Here is a 16341-nt window from a genome sequence, read left to right as displayed (position 1 = left end):
TCTTCAACCGACATGTGTGAAGGTTGAGTTGTTTTCTTTCTACTTAAATAATTCATAACGATAACTATTATTCCATTTTGGGCAAACGTGCTCTCGTCTCAGTACATATCACACGTAACGTGATGATACATACATATATCTCACGAATCTAAAGGATATTGTCGGATAATTTCGTTGACTATATAGGGCATGTTCGTTGGAACGACATTGATCTCTGTTGGAGATGGATCCGGTTATCTCTTGGTTCACTCATGGTTAAGAAGACTTGGTCATCAAGTTGGTCGTGAATCTCTCGAGATCAGCTGAGTGATTTAGTTTCCTTAATATGCAGAAGATATGATTTGTACAGATTGTCTTTGTGTTTATATATGTGTGTAGATCGAACATCAACAATATACAGAAAACTTTTGATCCTCTGTTTGTTCATGGTATCAGAGCCTGAACCTTTTCTATAAACAAAAACGTTTTTTTTTTCTTTTTCTGAACGACGATGGTGGACGGTATTCCCCAAACCAGAAATCTTCCGACGAACCCGAACAGCAATCTTGCTGCGAACCCAAACGGTAATCATGCCGTGAACACGACTGAAGTGAGGAGAACGATCTCACCTTACGATCTGACATCTGCTGATAATCCAGGGGCTGTCACCTCTCATCCGTTGTTGAAGGGAGATAACTACGACGAGTGGGCTTGCGGAATGAAGACGACACTTTGTTCTCGAAAAAAAATTTGGGTTTCTTACGGGAGCAATTCCTAGGCCTAACGAAGGATCTTCTGATCTTGAAGACTGTTGGACTATCCAAGCACTTCTTGTGTCCTGGATCAAGATGACAATTGATCCTGCGCTTAAGTCCAACATCTCTCATCGGGATGTGGCTAAGGATCTTTGGGATCACTTGCAGAAATGTTTCTCGGTGATGAATGGACCACGACTGCAGCAAATCAAGGCCGAGCTTGCAGGCTGCAAACAAAGAGGTTTTTCTATCGAAACTTATTATGGTAAGCTGACGAAGATCTGGGATAGCATGGCGATTTTCCGTCCTGTGCGAGTCTGCAAATGCGGCAAGTGTGACTGTGATCTTGCAACGCTTCAGGACAAAGATCGTGAAGAAGACAAGGTTCAACAATTCCTTTTCGGTCTTGATGATACTCTATTCCGTACGGTCCGTTCAAGTCTTGTCTCTCGCAACCCGATTCCATCCTTGGAGGAGGTGTATAACCTGGTGAGACAAGAAGAGGATTTGATTTTGAATGGTACTAAGGCATTAGAGGTTCAGCCTGACGTTAGTGCCTTTGCCGTTCAGCTGCGCTCGTACGAGGTTTTCTCAAACCCGGAATGATGACAAGGACAAGGTTGTTGTATGCAAGCACTGTAATAGGACTGGACATGTCTCGGACAGGTGCTATGCCGTCATTGGATATCCTGAATGGTGGGGTGATCGTCCGCGTAGTCGGTCTTTGCAGAGTCGCGGTCGCGGAGGAGCAAGTTCTAGTGGAGGTCGAGGTCGTGGTTTCCATGCTTATGCTAATTGTGTGAGTGTTCCACACATCGACACAACTCAGCAAGCTAATCATGTGATCACGGATCAAGATCGTGATGGTGTTAGCGGCTTGACCGATGATCAGTGGCAAACTCTTAAGAAGATTCTTAATGCTGGAAAGGGAGTCTCCACCGAAAATTTGACTGGTAAGTCTCTTTATCCCTCTTGGATTATGGATACGGGGGCTTCTCATCATTTGACGGGGAACTTAGATGTTTTGACAAATATACGAGAGATGGCTCCGGTGTTAGTTATTTTGGCTGATGGTAGAGAAAGAGTATCTGTCAAGGAAGAGACAGTTAAATTAGGATCTGATCTGGTCATGAAGTCTGTGTTTTATGTAGAAGGCTTTCACTCTGATTTGATTTCATTTGGTCAATTGATGGATGAGAATAGATGTGTTTTGCAAATGTCTGATCACTTCCTTGTGGTCCAGAACCGCACTTCATGGATGGTGATTGGGATGGGTACTAGAGCGGGTGGAACATTTCACTTTCGCAGTATGGAGCTCGCGGCGTCTGTCACTATGAAGGACGAAAAAGAATATGAGCTGTGGCATAGTCGGATGGGACATCCTTCGGCGAAAGTTGTGTGTCAACTCCCTGCTGTTTCTGTTTCTTCTATGCATTTGAATAAAGCTTGTGATGTATGTCTTCGTGCTAAGCAAACTCGACAGTCTTTTCCCTTAAGTTTGAATAAAACAGAGCGCATCTTTGAATTGATACATTGTGACTTATGGGGACCTTACCGTACAACATCTCATTCTGGAGCTAAGTACTTTTTGACAATAGTAGATGACTACTCAAGGGGTGTATGGCTGTATTTGTTGGTGGATAAAACAGAGGTTGCTAGGCATTTAAAAAATTTTCTTGCCTTCACAAAACGTCAATTTGGAGAAAATGTTTGCACCGTCCGTAGTGACAACGGTTTGGAATTTTTGTCTATGACAAAAAATTTTCAAGAACAGGGCATAGTTCATGAACGTTCCTGTGTTTATACGCCGAAACAAAATGGGAGGGTTGAAAGAAAACATCGGCATATCCTCAATGTTGCGAGAGCATTACGGTTTCAAGCTCATCTTCCATTAGAGTTTTGGGGGGAGTGTGTTCTCATGGCGGCTTATTTAATCAATAGGACGCCGAGTCCAGTGCTCAACAATCAAACTTCGTATGAACGTCTTCATAAGAAGCCACCACACTATGAACACCTACGAGTTTTTGGTAGTCTCTGTTATGCATATAATCCGAGACGTCACGGTGACAAATTTGAGTCACGAAGTCGGCGATGTGTTTTTGTGGGTTATCCGCATGGTCAGAAGGGATGGCGTTTATTTGATGTTGAAGCAGAAGAATTTTTTGTATCCCGAGATGTGGTGTTCTCGGAAGCTGAATTTCCCTTCTTCTCGAGGTCTTCTTCGTCGGCCAAAATCGTGAATGAAGAAGACAATTCACAGTTATGGGCTTCTCTCTCTCTTGGCCCGTTAGCAGAACATGAGAATTCAACACAATTAAATCCATTAACTGTGTTAGGCCCAACTTCAACAGGCTCTGGCCCACATGACACTCCAGCTCCACCATCCCACGATACTCCTTCCTCTCTGTCGCATATTCTCGAGACTTACTCACCGACATCCCATAATTCACCTGGTTCTCCGTCAACAGCTTCATCGGCACCTTTGTCTTCCTCTCCGGTGCCGCTTCCTTCTCCTCCACCACCACCTCCCCGACAAACTCCACCATCAGCTGCTGTTGCTGCTCCGCCGGTCCTACCTCCTCCTCGGCAGAGCCAACGAAAAAGAGAACCACCAGTGACTTTGAAAGACTATGTCGTCAACTCCGCTGTATGTGAAGTCTCTGATAAGGTACGATATCCAATCTCAAATCACGATACAAAGAGGCGTTTTTCTGGGTCTCATGTTGCTTATATGGTCGCCATTGCAACGGCTGGTGAACCACGTTCATATAAAGAGGCAGTGGTAGACAAACGATGGAATAAATCTATGACTACTGAAATTGATGCGCAAGAAGCAAATAAGACTTGGTCAATTGTGGATTTACCTCGAGGTAAACAAGCTATTGGGTGTCAGTGGGTCTACAAAGTTAAGCATAATTCGGATGGTTCGGTCGAACGGTATAAATCTTGTCTTGTTGCTATGGGTAACAAACAAAAAGAGGGTGAAGATTATGGTGAAACCTTTGCACCGGTTGCAAAGATGGGGACAGTTCGCTTATTTCTTGATGTCGCCGCAAAACGTAACTGGGAAATCCATCAAATGGATGTTCACAATGCGTTCTTACACGGTGATCTTCAGGAAGAGGTTTACATGAAACTGCCTCCCGGTTTTGGTGCATCTCATCCTAACAAGGTATGTCGCCTTCACAAAGCTTTATACGGTTTAAAACAGGCTCCCCGATGTTGGTTTGAGAAATTAACAACCGCTTTGAAGAGTTATGGGTTTGTGCAGTCGCTTTCTGATTACTCTCTATTTACTCTCGACAGAGGTCTTGTTCACATCAATATCTTGATATACGTTGATGATTTAATCATTGCGGGTAGCTCTTCCAAGGCGACTCAGGATTTCAAAGACTATTTATCTTCTTGTTTTCATATGATGGATTTGGGGCCTTTGAAATATTTTTTGGGGATAGAGGTGGCTAGAAACGCCACTGGCATCTATATCTGTCAACGCAAATATGCGTTGGACATCATCTCTGAAACTGGTCTGATGGGTGCTAAACCAGCGGCATTTCCTCTTGAACAAACTCATGATTTGTTCTTATCTACGTCTTCACTTCTTCCTGATCCACAGAGGTATCGACGACTGATTGGTCGCTTGATTTATTTGGTTGTCACAAGACCTGATCTTGCTTTCTCGGTTTATGCAGCAGCCTCGAGAGGCTCATTGGGATGCTGCACTTCGTATTGTTCGTTATCTGAAATCTGATCCAGGACAAGGTATCTTGCTTCGTTCCAACAGTGGTTTTCAAATCACTGGTTGGTGTGATTCTGACTATGCCACGTGTCCTCTAACACGTCGTTCTGTTACCGGTTTTATTGTTCAGCTTGGGGACTCACCAATCTCTTGGAAAACCAGAAAACAGGACACAGTGAGCAAGTCTTCTGCAGAGGCGGAGTACCGTGCAATGTCGTTTCTTACTTCAGAATTAAAATGGTTAAAACAGTTGTTGTTCACGCTTGGGGTGCGTCATGATCAACCGATGGTTATGTGTTGTGACAGTCAGTCGGCTATACATATTGCTACCAATCCAGTATTTCATGAACGGACAAAGCACATAGAGATTGACTGTCATTTTGTTCGGGATGAGCTTGTTCGTGGCAATATCACCTTTCGTCATGTAGGCACCGCCTTTCAACTTGCAGATATATTCTCGAGAGATTCACGACCAACTTGATGACCAAGTCTTCTTAACCATGAGTGAACCAAGAGATAACCGGATCCATCTCCAACAATCTCTAACGTTAAGTAGTGTCCAAAGTTCAACAATGCTTTGAGTGTCCAAAGTTAAACAAGTGCTGTGAGTGAGAACTCTAGACTCGTTGTGATGACAAACCGTTAGCAGAGTTTTTTAAATTTATTAATTATGGCTTTATGAAGAGTGAACCAAATATTTATATAGCCACAATTTACAAAATTCATATAGGCATAGTTTTTTCATGTATCAACGTCATTATTCACATGTGAGCCCAAATTGATTTAGCAACAGTTTACTAAAGAGAATTTTGTTTTTACATATATCATCGGGAAATTCATAAATTTCCAGTCTACTGTCATTTACCAACCATGTACATGAACCAAACCTATGCATGGCCGATTTTATTACATGTAAAAATGATAATCTTCGAAAGATTCAAGAGAAGACATTAACGGCCTGAGAAGTTCTAGCAACCTTAATGAAAACATCTTCAAGGGTTGTGTCCGCAAGCCCCCAAGCAAACACCTTGAAATTTCCCTTTGCCTTCTCCACCGCTTGGAACACTTCTGAGATCCGAACTTCTTCTTTTGGGATCTCAAATTTTTGTGTCCCTGCGATGTGATATATCTTCTTGGCGTTTGGAGAAACATCTTGAACCAACATCTCTACATCTTTCTCATGTTCTGATGATGTTGTCATTGTAAACACATAAGATCCACCATACCTTCCTTTTAGCACTTTTGGATTCCCTATGCATTGTAACCTTCCGTCTACAAAAATTCCCAATCGGTCACAAAGAAACTCTGCTTCTTCCATTGAATGTGTAGTGAGGATTATCGCAGTAGCTTTTTTTGCGGATTTGATGGCTGCCCATAGGCTCCTTCTTGAAGCTGGATCAAGTCCTGTGCTTGGCTCATCCATATAAACCACCTTTTAAAAATAAAATTAAATATAAAAATGGATATGTTAAAGCTCTCTAGATCACATGAAATAAGGGTTATCTCTATAAGTTTTTCAGTACATCAGTAAGAGACAATGGTGTACCTTAGGACTCCCAATAAGTGAAATGGCTACGCTTAGCCGCCTTTTCATGCCTCCACTATATCTCCCAGCAGGTTTATCAGCAACTCCTCCGCGAAATAGGTTCACACTCTTAAGAGACTCTTCTACAGCCTAATTAATAACCATCAAATAACGTTTAAATACTTTTGGGGTAATATAGGAACAAGTAAGATTGATAACATACTTGGTGTAGGTCAGAGCCTTTAAGATTCTTAAGCCGTCCGTAAAAGAGCAGATGTTCCCTTCCTGTCAGCGTTTCCCAAAGCAAGCTGCAGTACACAACAAAAAAACAAAAGAATGATGACAGTTAGCTAGATAGACTGGAATAAGTTCAGATGTTTTCAAGAATATAGTTTACGTACTCGTGTTGTGGGCATACACCCATGCTAGTGTATACTCTGTCCATATCCTGGCATATGTCCAAACTTTGGACAAGGGCTGTTCCGGATGTTGGTTTCACAAGCCCAGTCATCTATCAAAAAAGTATTAGAATATTTCACATCAGAAATGGAGACGATTAATCACTAATTAACTTATAAAAGAGATATGGACATATGTCCACTCATTTTCAATTGGTTCAAAGTGGGAAACCAAATGAATTTTTAACACTATAACTACTCACAAAAATGTATAGAGTACAACTTGTATTATTCAGGAGTGATAATTTCTATAAGAAGCTAAGTACACATAATTCTCTATCCATTTGTGTACTTACCATATTGATGAAGGATGTCTTGCCAGCACCATTGGGCCCTAACATGCCAAAGCATTCTCCTGAAGGCACTGCCAGAGATAACCCACGGACTGCCATTTTTGGCGGATTCCCATCCCTGCCTGGATACACCTTTTTCAAGTTGTTGCATACAATGGCATGGCTTGTGCTTGAAGGCTCAAGCATCAACTGCTTGACTTTTTCACTCTGATTAGAACAAGTTTCTTTTCATCAAAAAAGATAAAAACCAGAAAAAAAACAAAGAACATGAAATGTATTTGTGAATCATTTTTGTTATACCTCTTGAGCGACATCTAGTTTCTCCATTCCTATGGTAACAGTAGACCCATGTCTCTGCCTTTGAGGAGAAGGAGGTTTCTTGAAAACTTTTTTTAGAAATAATAAAGGGTCTTTCCCGGATGAAGAAACTCGATCGATATAGTATGCTGCAATGAGTGTGAGAAACCACTCAATGATAATGATGTAGAAAACTTCATCCATTGCACTATAACTGAAATGTTTCCACTTCATTCCATCACTCCCATTCAAGTTTCTCTTAATAGCATACACAGAGAACTCATACAACCCACGGTATAAAGAGAAGCCCGGATACAACTCCATGACCAAAATCCAGCGTCCTGATAAAAAGTAAACATTATATCAGCATTGTGCAATGGTCAGTTTTTGAGAATATATATATATATCTTCTTTAAGTTTTTCTTGATATATAGCTAGCTTACTTGGAAACGATAAACCTTCCAACAAAAACTGGAAGAGAGACCCGCCCAAGAGCCCGGATCCAAACACATATAGGTAAGCAACAACTACAGTTGAGCCATAAAACAAGAAAATGTTTCTTAGAATTAACAGTACCATTATCATGTTCTTAGCACATTTCGTTATAGTGTGAGACGTTAATTAATACCTGATGCTGTCTTAACCTTTGAAAATACTGAAGACACTAAAAAAGCAAGGGAGATTTGCAGATTTATGCAGAGAAAATAGAAAACGAACTGGATGCTGTAGTCATTAAACCGGAAGATCTTTAGTCCTGTAACGAACAGTAATAACACTCAAAAATGCATGCGTTGAACTTTATATAACAAGATAAGAAAATATTAGCAGTAAGATATATATAGTAGTAACGATACAAATACCTATTGCTGAGCCAAATACCATCAAGCATATAATGTATAACGTAGATATGACTAGAAAATATGCGTATGTTATCATCCAATATGGACCATCTCCTAGACCATGCATTTTCATTATAATTCTTAGACGTTGCTGCTTCTCATACACCAATGAGTTCAAGATCACCTGCATAGAAAATGCTTCTAACTATTAAAATCCCTTTGATCCAAGAACTGAGTGAAGCGTTCTAATGAAAACAAACTTACAGGGAACAAAAGAACAATAACCCATGTTAAGAAAACGGGACCAATGACAGATGCTATGTCAACTCGAAGCATACTTTCTTGTTTGGGCATTTCTTTAACAAAATCGAGTAACATCTTTGTTCCCGAGCCTCGAAAAAACTGAAGGTAAGCATTTGAAACCTGCATTTGTCTTGCAGAGTCTAAGAATGGGTTTGATCAAAAGACTTGTCCTAGGTACAAAAAAAAACATGAAGCACTTAATTAGTTTCTTATACCAAATTGACTGAGCGAGGAACCCGGACATACTTTACTCGCCTATCTTGTAATTTAAAATTTCCCTTGTATGTAGAGTTATACCAGATGGTCACATTGAAGTTGTTCTTACCGGTGTCCAAGAGATCGAATGCTGATATAAAACCAGAGAAATAAAAAAAAAAAAAAAAAAAAAAANTTGCATATGTAAAACACAGAGAGAAATGATAAGAGAAGTGGAATAAACCTGCAACGACCTCATTGATGATCTCTTCAGGATTTCCTTGACGGTAGACTTTAAAGATCTCATCATTGACCTCTACAGAGTTATTTCTCCAGAGAACCAATCCTTGAACACATCTCACCTCTGCTTTGACAAATTATAACAATTTTTTTATAAGCTAGCTTTGAGTGAGTCCCAAGAAAGATTAATTTTTTAACAAATTCACTTGGAACATAGAGTGCTGTCCGATTACATTTAAACTTACGAAGAACAACTGCTTAAGTATAATCTACATCTGTCAAAGAAAAAGAAAGAAAAAGTAGAATCTACATATTTATGTTCACTAAATTAGGTCCACTTGACTGTTTAGTGATGCATGTTAGAAAGAATTTTACAAAACAAATTGTAACCTTTTGAAAGATCTCCTAGAATTATTACAGTGACTAACACGTCAACATAATTTTGTGAACTAATTACCTTTATGAAACGTGACAGGTGACTGTCGGAACGAGAATGACAAGTTGGTGGGTGGAATGCACCGAGGTTGGATTTGGAAAATGGGAAGATCAGAGTGTATCCCTGGATCATAATAATTGGTGTAGTCTGCTTCTGATGTTGTACCCTGAATATATATAAACTCAATGATAAATCCTGATAGACTAAAACAACCAAAAATCAAGGAGTGAAGAACTTGCCAAGACATTGTATGCGAGATTACGGAAGAAATTGTCAGAGGAGTTCACCGTGAAAGAAGTATCTAGTAGATTCTGAGATAAAGCTAAACAAAAAAAAAGTGAAGATTAGTGTTCTAGAGGACACTGTTAGGATCCCACATATGAAGTTAAAAAGACCCATAAGTTAAAATTAAAGAGATTAAGTAATTAAAAGGCCTACTTGCTCCAAGAGAATGGTTATTTCCAGTAACAAGAATAGTTACAGGACATGATCCTGTTCGTCTGCATGAGCCATGGGCACGATCAACTGAACGAGTTTCAGGACTAGGAATTTGTAGCAACGAAAGCAACGGTGGAGGATTAGGTAAAGCACAAAAGGAGGCTTGAGTTTGATTTGAATATTGCAAACCACAACTCTTTCTTTCGCATTTGCCATCTCCATTTTTCTCATCAATGCATCGACAACCACAACGATTATCAGGAGAGTTATTAACTTGAGTATCGAACAAGACTTGAATCCCTACTAGAAGCACGCAGAGGTAGAAAGGGATCACGATGAGCCGAACGTTGCTCCATATGTTACTTTTCTATAACAGTTGACATAAAATATATTAACATCTATGGATATTGTATCAAGGATGTAACACATGCAAGTATGTACTTTGGTTGCGCAAACCTGATAGGTTAAGTTTTTTCTGAACAAGGCGTTGGCTCTAGTCAAGAAACTGGCTGAAACATGATTCGCCATGGATGAAACTTCTGTAGTTACTTTTTTTTTTTTCACTCTGTTTTGGATTTCGTGACATTAATACTTATGATATTCAATGTAGGATCCATGTGATACGCTTTTAGTTTGACTTGCGGATAATAAATGGACTGAGATTGAGACCATTTTTATATAAAAAACGAAAGTAGTTGAGCTATTGATTATCACTGTTACTCATAATTTCAGCGAAATTCCCATTTTAATAGCATTATTTATTTTTTTCAAATGGTTAACTATCACCACGAATCCGACTAATCCCAAAGACTTATACATACAAGTTTTTGAAGCACACTTATAAAACTATACTTAGTGGGAAGTCCACATCATGCTTAGTTAAAGTCCACTACTTAACCCAAATACAACGTTACAAATTCCAAACGAAAAATCAAACACGAATCTCTCTAAATTGATATGACATAATGAAACCTAGATTGTCATCTTCTCGCTCGATACCTTTTCTCTACCTAGAAGACTCGAATCCAAGGATCATCGACTACTAGACAAATGAGTCAGCTTCACTTGTTATTTATTGCATATTGCCAAAGAAAGGGAGTGAATCCACGACACCTAAATGCTTCAATAACTATCGCACGAATCGAGAAGATATGTGGGGGCAATTTAGTTGACTATATATGGCCTTACCGTTAGAAAGACGTCGATATCTATAACACGTGAAGTGTCCAAAAACTTAAAACAATGAATGTGAGAAAGACTCTCAATCGTGTCTTGCTCAAAAAAAGATTACTGTAATTTAATTGATTTCCACTAAATTAATACGCAGCTGCTATAGTATAACATCATGACCATTTACACCAAATGTTGTCCATTTTGTCAATTGATTTATGTATTCGGATGTTGCGTTTGTATACAAATTAAAACCAGTTGCATCAAACTGAATGTAAAAAACCAAAATATACTTAACAAAACTCATGAAACTACTTATTATTCTGGATAAAATATGTCATATTCTATGTAAATTCATTATTTTAGGTAAAAAAATAAAACACATGAATTTGCACCACAATTGGAGGATTACGATATCTTACCGTCAAAACAACAAAATCTGTTTTTTCGTATAAAAATTAGAGAATCTTGTTTTGGTACTCAAAAAGCGAAATCTTTTTTTTTTCACACAAAAACTATGGAAATGGAATTACCCCAGTTTTTTTTTAGTGGCCGCAGGTTTCCCGTGACTGTAACGGTGTTAGAATTATAATAGAGTTACATCATAAATTCATAATACCTGATACGATTGCATAGTTACGTATGTTAAGTGAAAAGGTGTGATTAAGGGGTATGAGTCATTAAAAGGTAGTTTATGTGAAAAAGTCACATGTGAAGAGCCACGACTCTTATCTCTAGTCTTGTGACGAACATATATAAACACCATGCATACACATTGTCATCGCATTGTAAATATAACAAGTTTTAGTGTAATCATGAATATTTATATATCATTCTTGACTTCTCTAAAATATTAGCAGTAAGATATATATAGTAGTAACGATACAAATACTTATTACTGAACCAAATATCATCAAGCATATAATGTATAACGTGGATATGGCGAGAAAATAGGCGTAGGTTATCATCCAATATGGACTATCTCCTAGGCCATGCATTTTCATTATAATTCTTAGACGTTGCTGCTTACCATACACCAATGAGGTCATTATAAATGCATGTCATTATATGACTCTTATGGATATAGGCTTTTGAGAAAACACGTACAATTGGCAAAATTGCTTCCAAGATTTACAGAATGTAGAACGAGTATTGTGAGAGCCTAAAGGAGTCTGTCTGTTGTAAGCAAACTTACAGGTAGCAGAAGAAGAATAACCCATGTGAAGAATACTGAACCAATTAGAGACGCGATGTCTAGAGGCAGTGTCGTGCCAAGGTCAATAAAGGCCTAAGGAAAAAAAAAAAAAATGTAGCTTCTCACATTCTATTTTTGAGAGAAGTTTTATTTTATTTTTAGTATAAAAAAGGATATATTGTTCATTTTCAAAACAAATTCCTCAAAAGCAAGATTTAGTAGCTAATGCAAAGGAAAAACAAACAAAATTTCCATAAATGTAAACTATATGAGTCTTGTTTCCAAACAAAGTCCTATAACATTATATATAAATGAATGTTCAGCCTAATTTAGGAAAAACTGTGGCCTATTATTGATGTAATTTTTTTTGTGGCCTAAGGCAAACACCTTTTTTTATATGCCTAAGGCACGGCTTTGTAGACGAAGTTTAGTTTCTTGTTTAGGCATTTCTTTGACAAACTCAAACAACATCTTTGTCCCAGGGCCTTGCAAATACTGAAGATAAGCATTTGATACCTGCAGTTTTGCAAAGTATGTATGAGAATATATATGTTCATTGTAATAAAGGCACATTGCAATGAAGAGGAAGCTTTTGTACATCACTTAGTTCCTTGCCAAATTAACTTAGGGGGGAACTCGGACCAACTTGATATTACGCTTATTTCCTCTATTTTCTGCTTCACCTTTGTAGGTTGCGTTATACCATATGTTCACATTGAAGTAACTCCTATCGGTGTCCAAAAGATCATACGCTAAAGTAACAAAAAAACAAGACAGAACAAAAACATTCAGAATTTCATGTGCATGCTAAATTGCTAAGAACTATAGATTAAAAAAAAACAGACATGTCAAATTACAACAACAATCTCACTTATTTTCCCATCAGAATTCCCTTGTTGATAACCTTTAAAAATCTCATGATTGACCTCTCTAGAGCTATTTCTCCAAAGATTCAATCCTTGAACACATCTCATCTCTGGTTTCAGATGAAAAATTTTAGTAAGGAAAATTTGGAAAAACAAAATGTTTGTTTAACAAACTAATTATATTGTCATTCAGGAGGCCATGGTTGAGGTTTTGGGAAAGCACAAAAGACTCCTTGGTCCCTAGACGAATATTGGACACTGCAGACCATTTCGCATTTGCCCTCTCCAGTTTTGTCAATGCATTTACATCCACATTGATTATCTACAGAGTTATTGACTTGTGAATCGAACAGATCTTGGATACACAAAAGACATATGCAGAGATAGAAAGGGATCATGATGAGTCGAACGTTGCTCCATATATATGTTCCGTTTCTACAAAAAACCACCAAAGAACATGCAAAAAATATTAATAGAGATGTTCAAATTTGTACACAAAATTGATCAGATATAATACTACTAGCTAGTAGACAGACGCGTGCATGCATATATGTAGGTGTAATAATGGATTTTACATTTTTACTACGTGACATGAATTAAACCACCGAACCTAATAGGTTAAGTTTTTTCTAAGTATGGCATCAGCACGCGTCAAGAAACTGGCTGGAGCAGAATCCGCCATTGATGAATCTTTCGGCAGCTTCCCTTCTACTTTGTACACCAAAAATTACCATTATATTCAGGCTACCTTTTTTATTTGATAACTTGCGTTTTACTATAATTTAAAATGCGATAGCTAAGAAAATAAATATCAATAAAATCAATATTGGACTTTCGAATGAGTGATCCTCACGACCTTTTTTGATTCGTCAAACCAAAGGGTTTAAAATATTATTTATATAATTTTGTTTTCACGTGTGTGCACCATTAAAAAGAAACTACCAAATCCCCGTTAGCAAATAAAAAATACTATCAAATTCTTCCTATGTCTGACCAAAATAATAATAAAACTATGATATAGTTGGGAATTATAGATTAACGTGGGGTTTTTTTGGGATTACGATATGTTTATTAGTAAATTTTTAAAATTAGCTTGTCAAAGACTCAAAGTGCTCTTTGAATAAATACATTTCTTATACTATCAAAAGTTATTAATTGTTTTATGTCGACAACCAAAAGAAGATTTTTCCTTTTGTTAAAGGAAATAGCCCAAATGAGTTTTATTTTCCATGGTACTTAATTATTAACTATAATACTAACAAGAAATAACAAAAGGTGAAGATGACACGTCCAGATTCCGGTCATGCCAGTTTTCTTACACGTTTTCAAGTTACGTAAATGTTGAAATCATTTTTTTTTTGTTGGTCATGTAATAGGTAAATTGTTTTATTTAAAGTAACTAATTAAATAATTTATAAAGGTGGAATTTAAAAGATACCAAAGTTAAAAAGTTGAATAATATATACCAAAATTTGCTCTCAACTTCTTTTTATCAATGACATACAATGTGAATATGTCATTTAGTGAATCCACACATTATATCTATTGTGAATATGTTAGTCAGATCTATGTGATGAAACACAATTTATTACATGTAATACGTGTTCCATTAATTTACACGCTACCTGTTATAGTAAAACAGGAAATAAATGTTTTTCCCCATTCACTTTTTTATTTGCAATTGGAAGCATTTATATCCATTTATTATATAATTTAAGAATTTTTTTTTCTTTTTGTAACGAAGACTTTTTCACGATGCTGACATTGAAGGAAGTTTAACCACAATATATACACACATCAAGAAAAATATTCTACTACTACTGTTTGACAAAAATATAATCCACGCATTCTTTTGACATTCTAATTAAATGATTCATAAGGTTGAACCTGGCTGGATGGAATATTGAACATTCTATGAATTATTTATTATGATTTGTTTTCATTGATAATTAAGTATGTACAGTAGTTGTGGTGAAGTATATAGTTTTTAAAATTACCAAACATTAAACAATATCAAAAACATTATTATCAGTTTTTTTTCTAATGATTTTCTATTGTTACTATTTGTAGTATTTTTTTATCGGTTTTATTAATTTCATTTTTAATTTTGAGAAATACCCTAAAATAGCACTAATACAAGTTTTATGGACAATTATAGCACGCGTTCCATAAATTTCCAAAAGTAACACTATTTAACATACTAAAATATTTAAAATTATTTTTTAGAATTTTGTTTTTTTAGGTTTATTTTTTAGAATTTTGTTTTTTTAGGTTTGGGTTCTCAATTTCACATTTAGGATATAGTTTTGAAGGATAGGATTTAGTATTTTACATTTAGAATTTAATTTTAAAAAATTAATTAGTGCTATTTTTGGAATTTTAAAGATATTGTGCTAGTTTTAGAAAAAAAAACTTATTTTGGTGCTATTTTTGAGAATCTCTTTAATTTTCTTTTTATTGTAATTATATAAAACCTAAATTTAAGATTTGTTGGATATATACAATACATCAATTGCTCTACATATAATATTAATTTATATTATGTTTAAATATCAAAAATATTATAAAAATATCTAAAAATATACTTACAAATAATAAATAATTGAAAAAAACAAATTTAAAAAAAAAAACAATAGTTGCTGCAGTCAAAGCTTGAAAAAAATATACGTACTCCAATACGTTTCCTAGTTCAGAAGAAGTATGATTCTTTTTGTTCTCTCACAAATAATTAGCAACTAATTAAACTTCATTTATTACACCAAAAGGAAGTTAACCGGCAGTTTCGTAAAACCAAAATCTGAGTGGGCAAATCCGTAAATTATCAAAAAAAAACACCAAAATCATATAAATAGACTCTTTTACCCCTTCCCTTAACTCGGATCATAACACAGTCAGATTCCCAAAAAATTTCGAAAAACAAAAACGTCTGAGAGAGGCTAAAGCCATGTCGTCGTCGTCGTCGTTGCAGAGAGGTTTGCCTCTTCTCTGGCAACAGTACACGGCGCTTTTCTCTAAAAACCTTTTGCTCTCATGGCGAAGCAAACGAGCCACGTTTCTTCAGCTCTTCGCTTCTTTCTTCTTCATCCTCCTCATCTTCTGTATCCAAGAAGCTATGGAGAAGAGCTTCGCTTCCTCCACCGCTCTCAAAACTGTCACCGATCCGACGGCGTTGATCTCTCCGCCGATTCCGCCTTGCGAGGATAAGTTCTTCGTGAATCTCCCTTGCTATGACTTTGTCTGGAGTGGGAATCGTAGTCCCAGGGCGACCCAGATTGTTAATGCGATTATGAAGAACAATCCGGGGAGACCGATTCCGACTGAGAAGGTAACTTTTGTATTATCATCGATTCGTTTTTGATTTTTTTTTCAATTTTGAGTAATTTTAAGTAGAGGTGATGTTGTGAATTTGTGTATTTAAGGTTCGATCATTTAGGGATCCTGATGAGGTAGATGCGTGGCTCTTGGCGAATCCTTTGTTAGTTCCAGGAGCGTTGCATTTTTTGGAAAGGAATGCTACAGTGATTAGTTATGGTATTCAAACTAATTCAACTCCAGAGATGAATAGAGGAAGGTTTGAAGATCCCACTTTTAAGTTCCAAATACCTCTTCAAAT

At 36.9% G+C, this 16341-nt stretch overlaps 2 protein-coding genes across 3 annotated transcripts in view; one reads left to right on the top strand and one right to left on the bottom strand.

The window, feature by feature from the left end:
• Positions 1-10126, bottom strand: part of LOC104790982 (ABC transporter A family member 4-like) — an 18743-nt gene extending 8617 nt beyond the window's left edge. Inside the window, exons 1-16 of one of the 2 annotated variants that reach the window (XM_010516780.2) lie at positions 9954-10123; positions 9498-9864; positions 9299-9381; positions 9081-9225; positions 8628-8747; positions 8404-8534; positions 8150-8308; positions 7907-8069; positions 7675-7800; positions 7490-7573; positions 7050-7387; positions 6753-6956; positions 6400-6509; positions 6222-6306; positions 6020-6148; positions 5252-5905 (exon numbers count right to left, since the gene is read on the bottom strand). In XM_010516780.2, coding sequence (XP_010515082.1) covers positions 5411-5905; positions 6020-6148; positions 6222-6306; positions 6400-6509; positions 6753-6956; positions 7050-7387; positions 7490-7573; positions 7675-7800; positions 7907-8069; positions 8150-8308; positions 8404-8534; positions 8628-8747; positions 9081-9225; positions 9299-9381; positions 9498-9864; positions 9954-10025 — 2811 coding nt within the window. In that variant the 5' untranslated portion in view covers positions 10026-10123 and the 3' untranslated portion in view covers positions 5252-5410. Of the gene's footprint in view, positions 1-5251; positions 5906-6019; positions 6149-6221; positions 6307-6399; positions 6510-6752; positions 6957-7049; positions 7388-7489; positions 7574-7674; positions 7801-7906; positions 8070-8149; positions 8309-8403; positions 8535-8627; positions 8748-9080; positions 9226-9298; positions 9382-9497; positions 9865-9953 lie in introns of those variants that run through there. The other variant, XM_019246732.1, reaches the window with a different exon arrangement.
• The window catches only part of LOC104790978 (ABC transporter A family member 2-like), a 5758-nt gene continuing 5035 nt past the window's right edge, over positions 15619-16341 (top strand). The window contains exons 1-2 of the mRNA XM_010516777.1: positions 15619-16053; positions 16148-16341. Of these exons, the coding sequence (XP_010515079.1) occupies positions 15673-16053; positions 16148-16341 (575 nt within the window). The 5' untranslated portion in view covers positions 15619-15672. The remainder of the gene's footprint in view (positions 16054-16147) is intronic.

This window comes from Camelina sativa, chromosome 6 (assembly GCF_000633955.1).
Source record: "Camelina sativa cultivar DH55 chromosome 6, Cs, whole genome shotgun sequence".
In the NCBI taxonomy this organism is placed as follows: Eukaryota; Viridiplantae; Streptophyta; class Magnoliopsida; order Brassicales; family Brassicaceae; genus Camelina; species Camelina sativa.
This window is presented reverse-complemented; position numbering and strand designations above follow the sequence as displayed.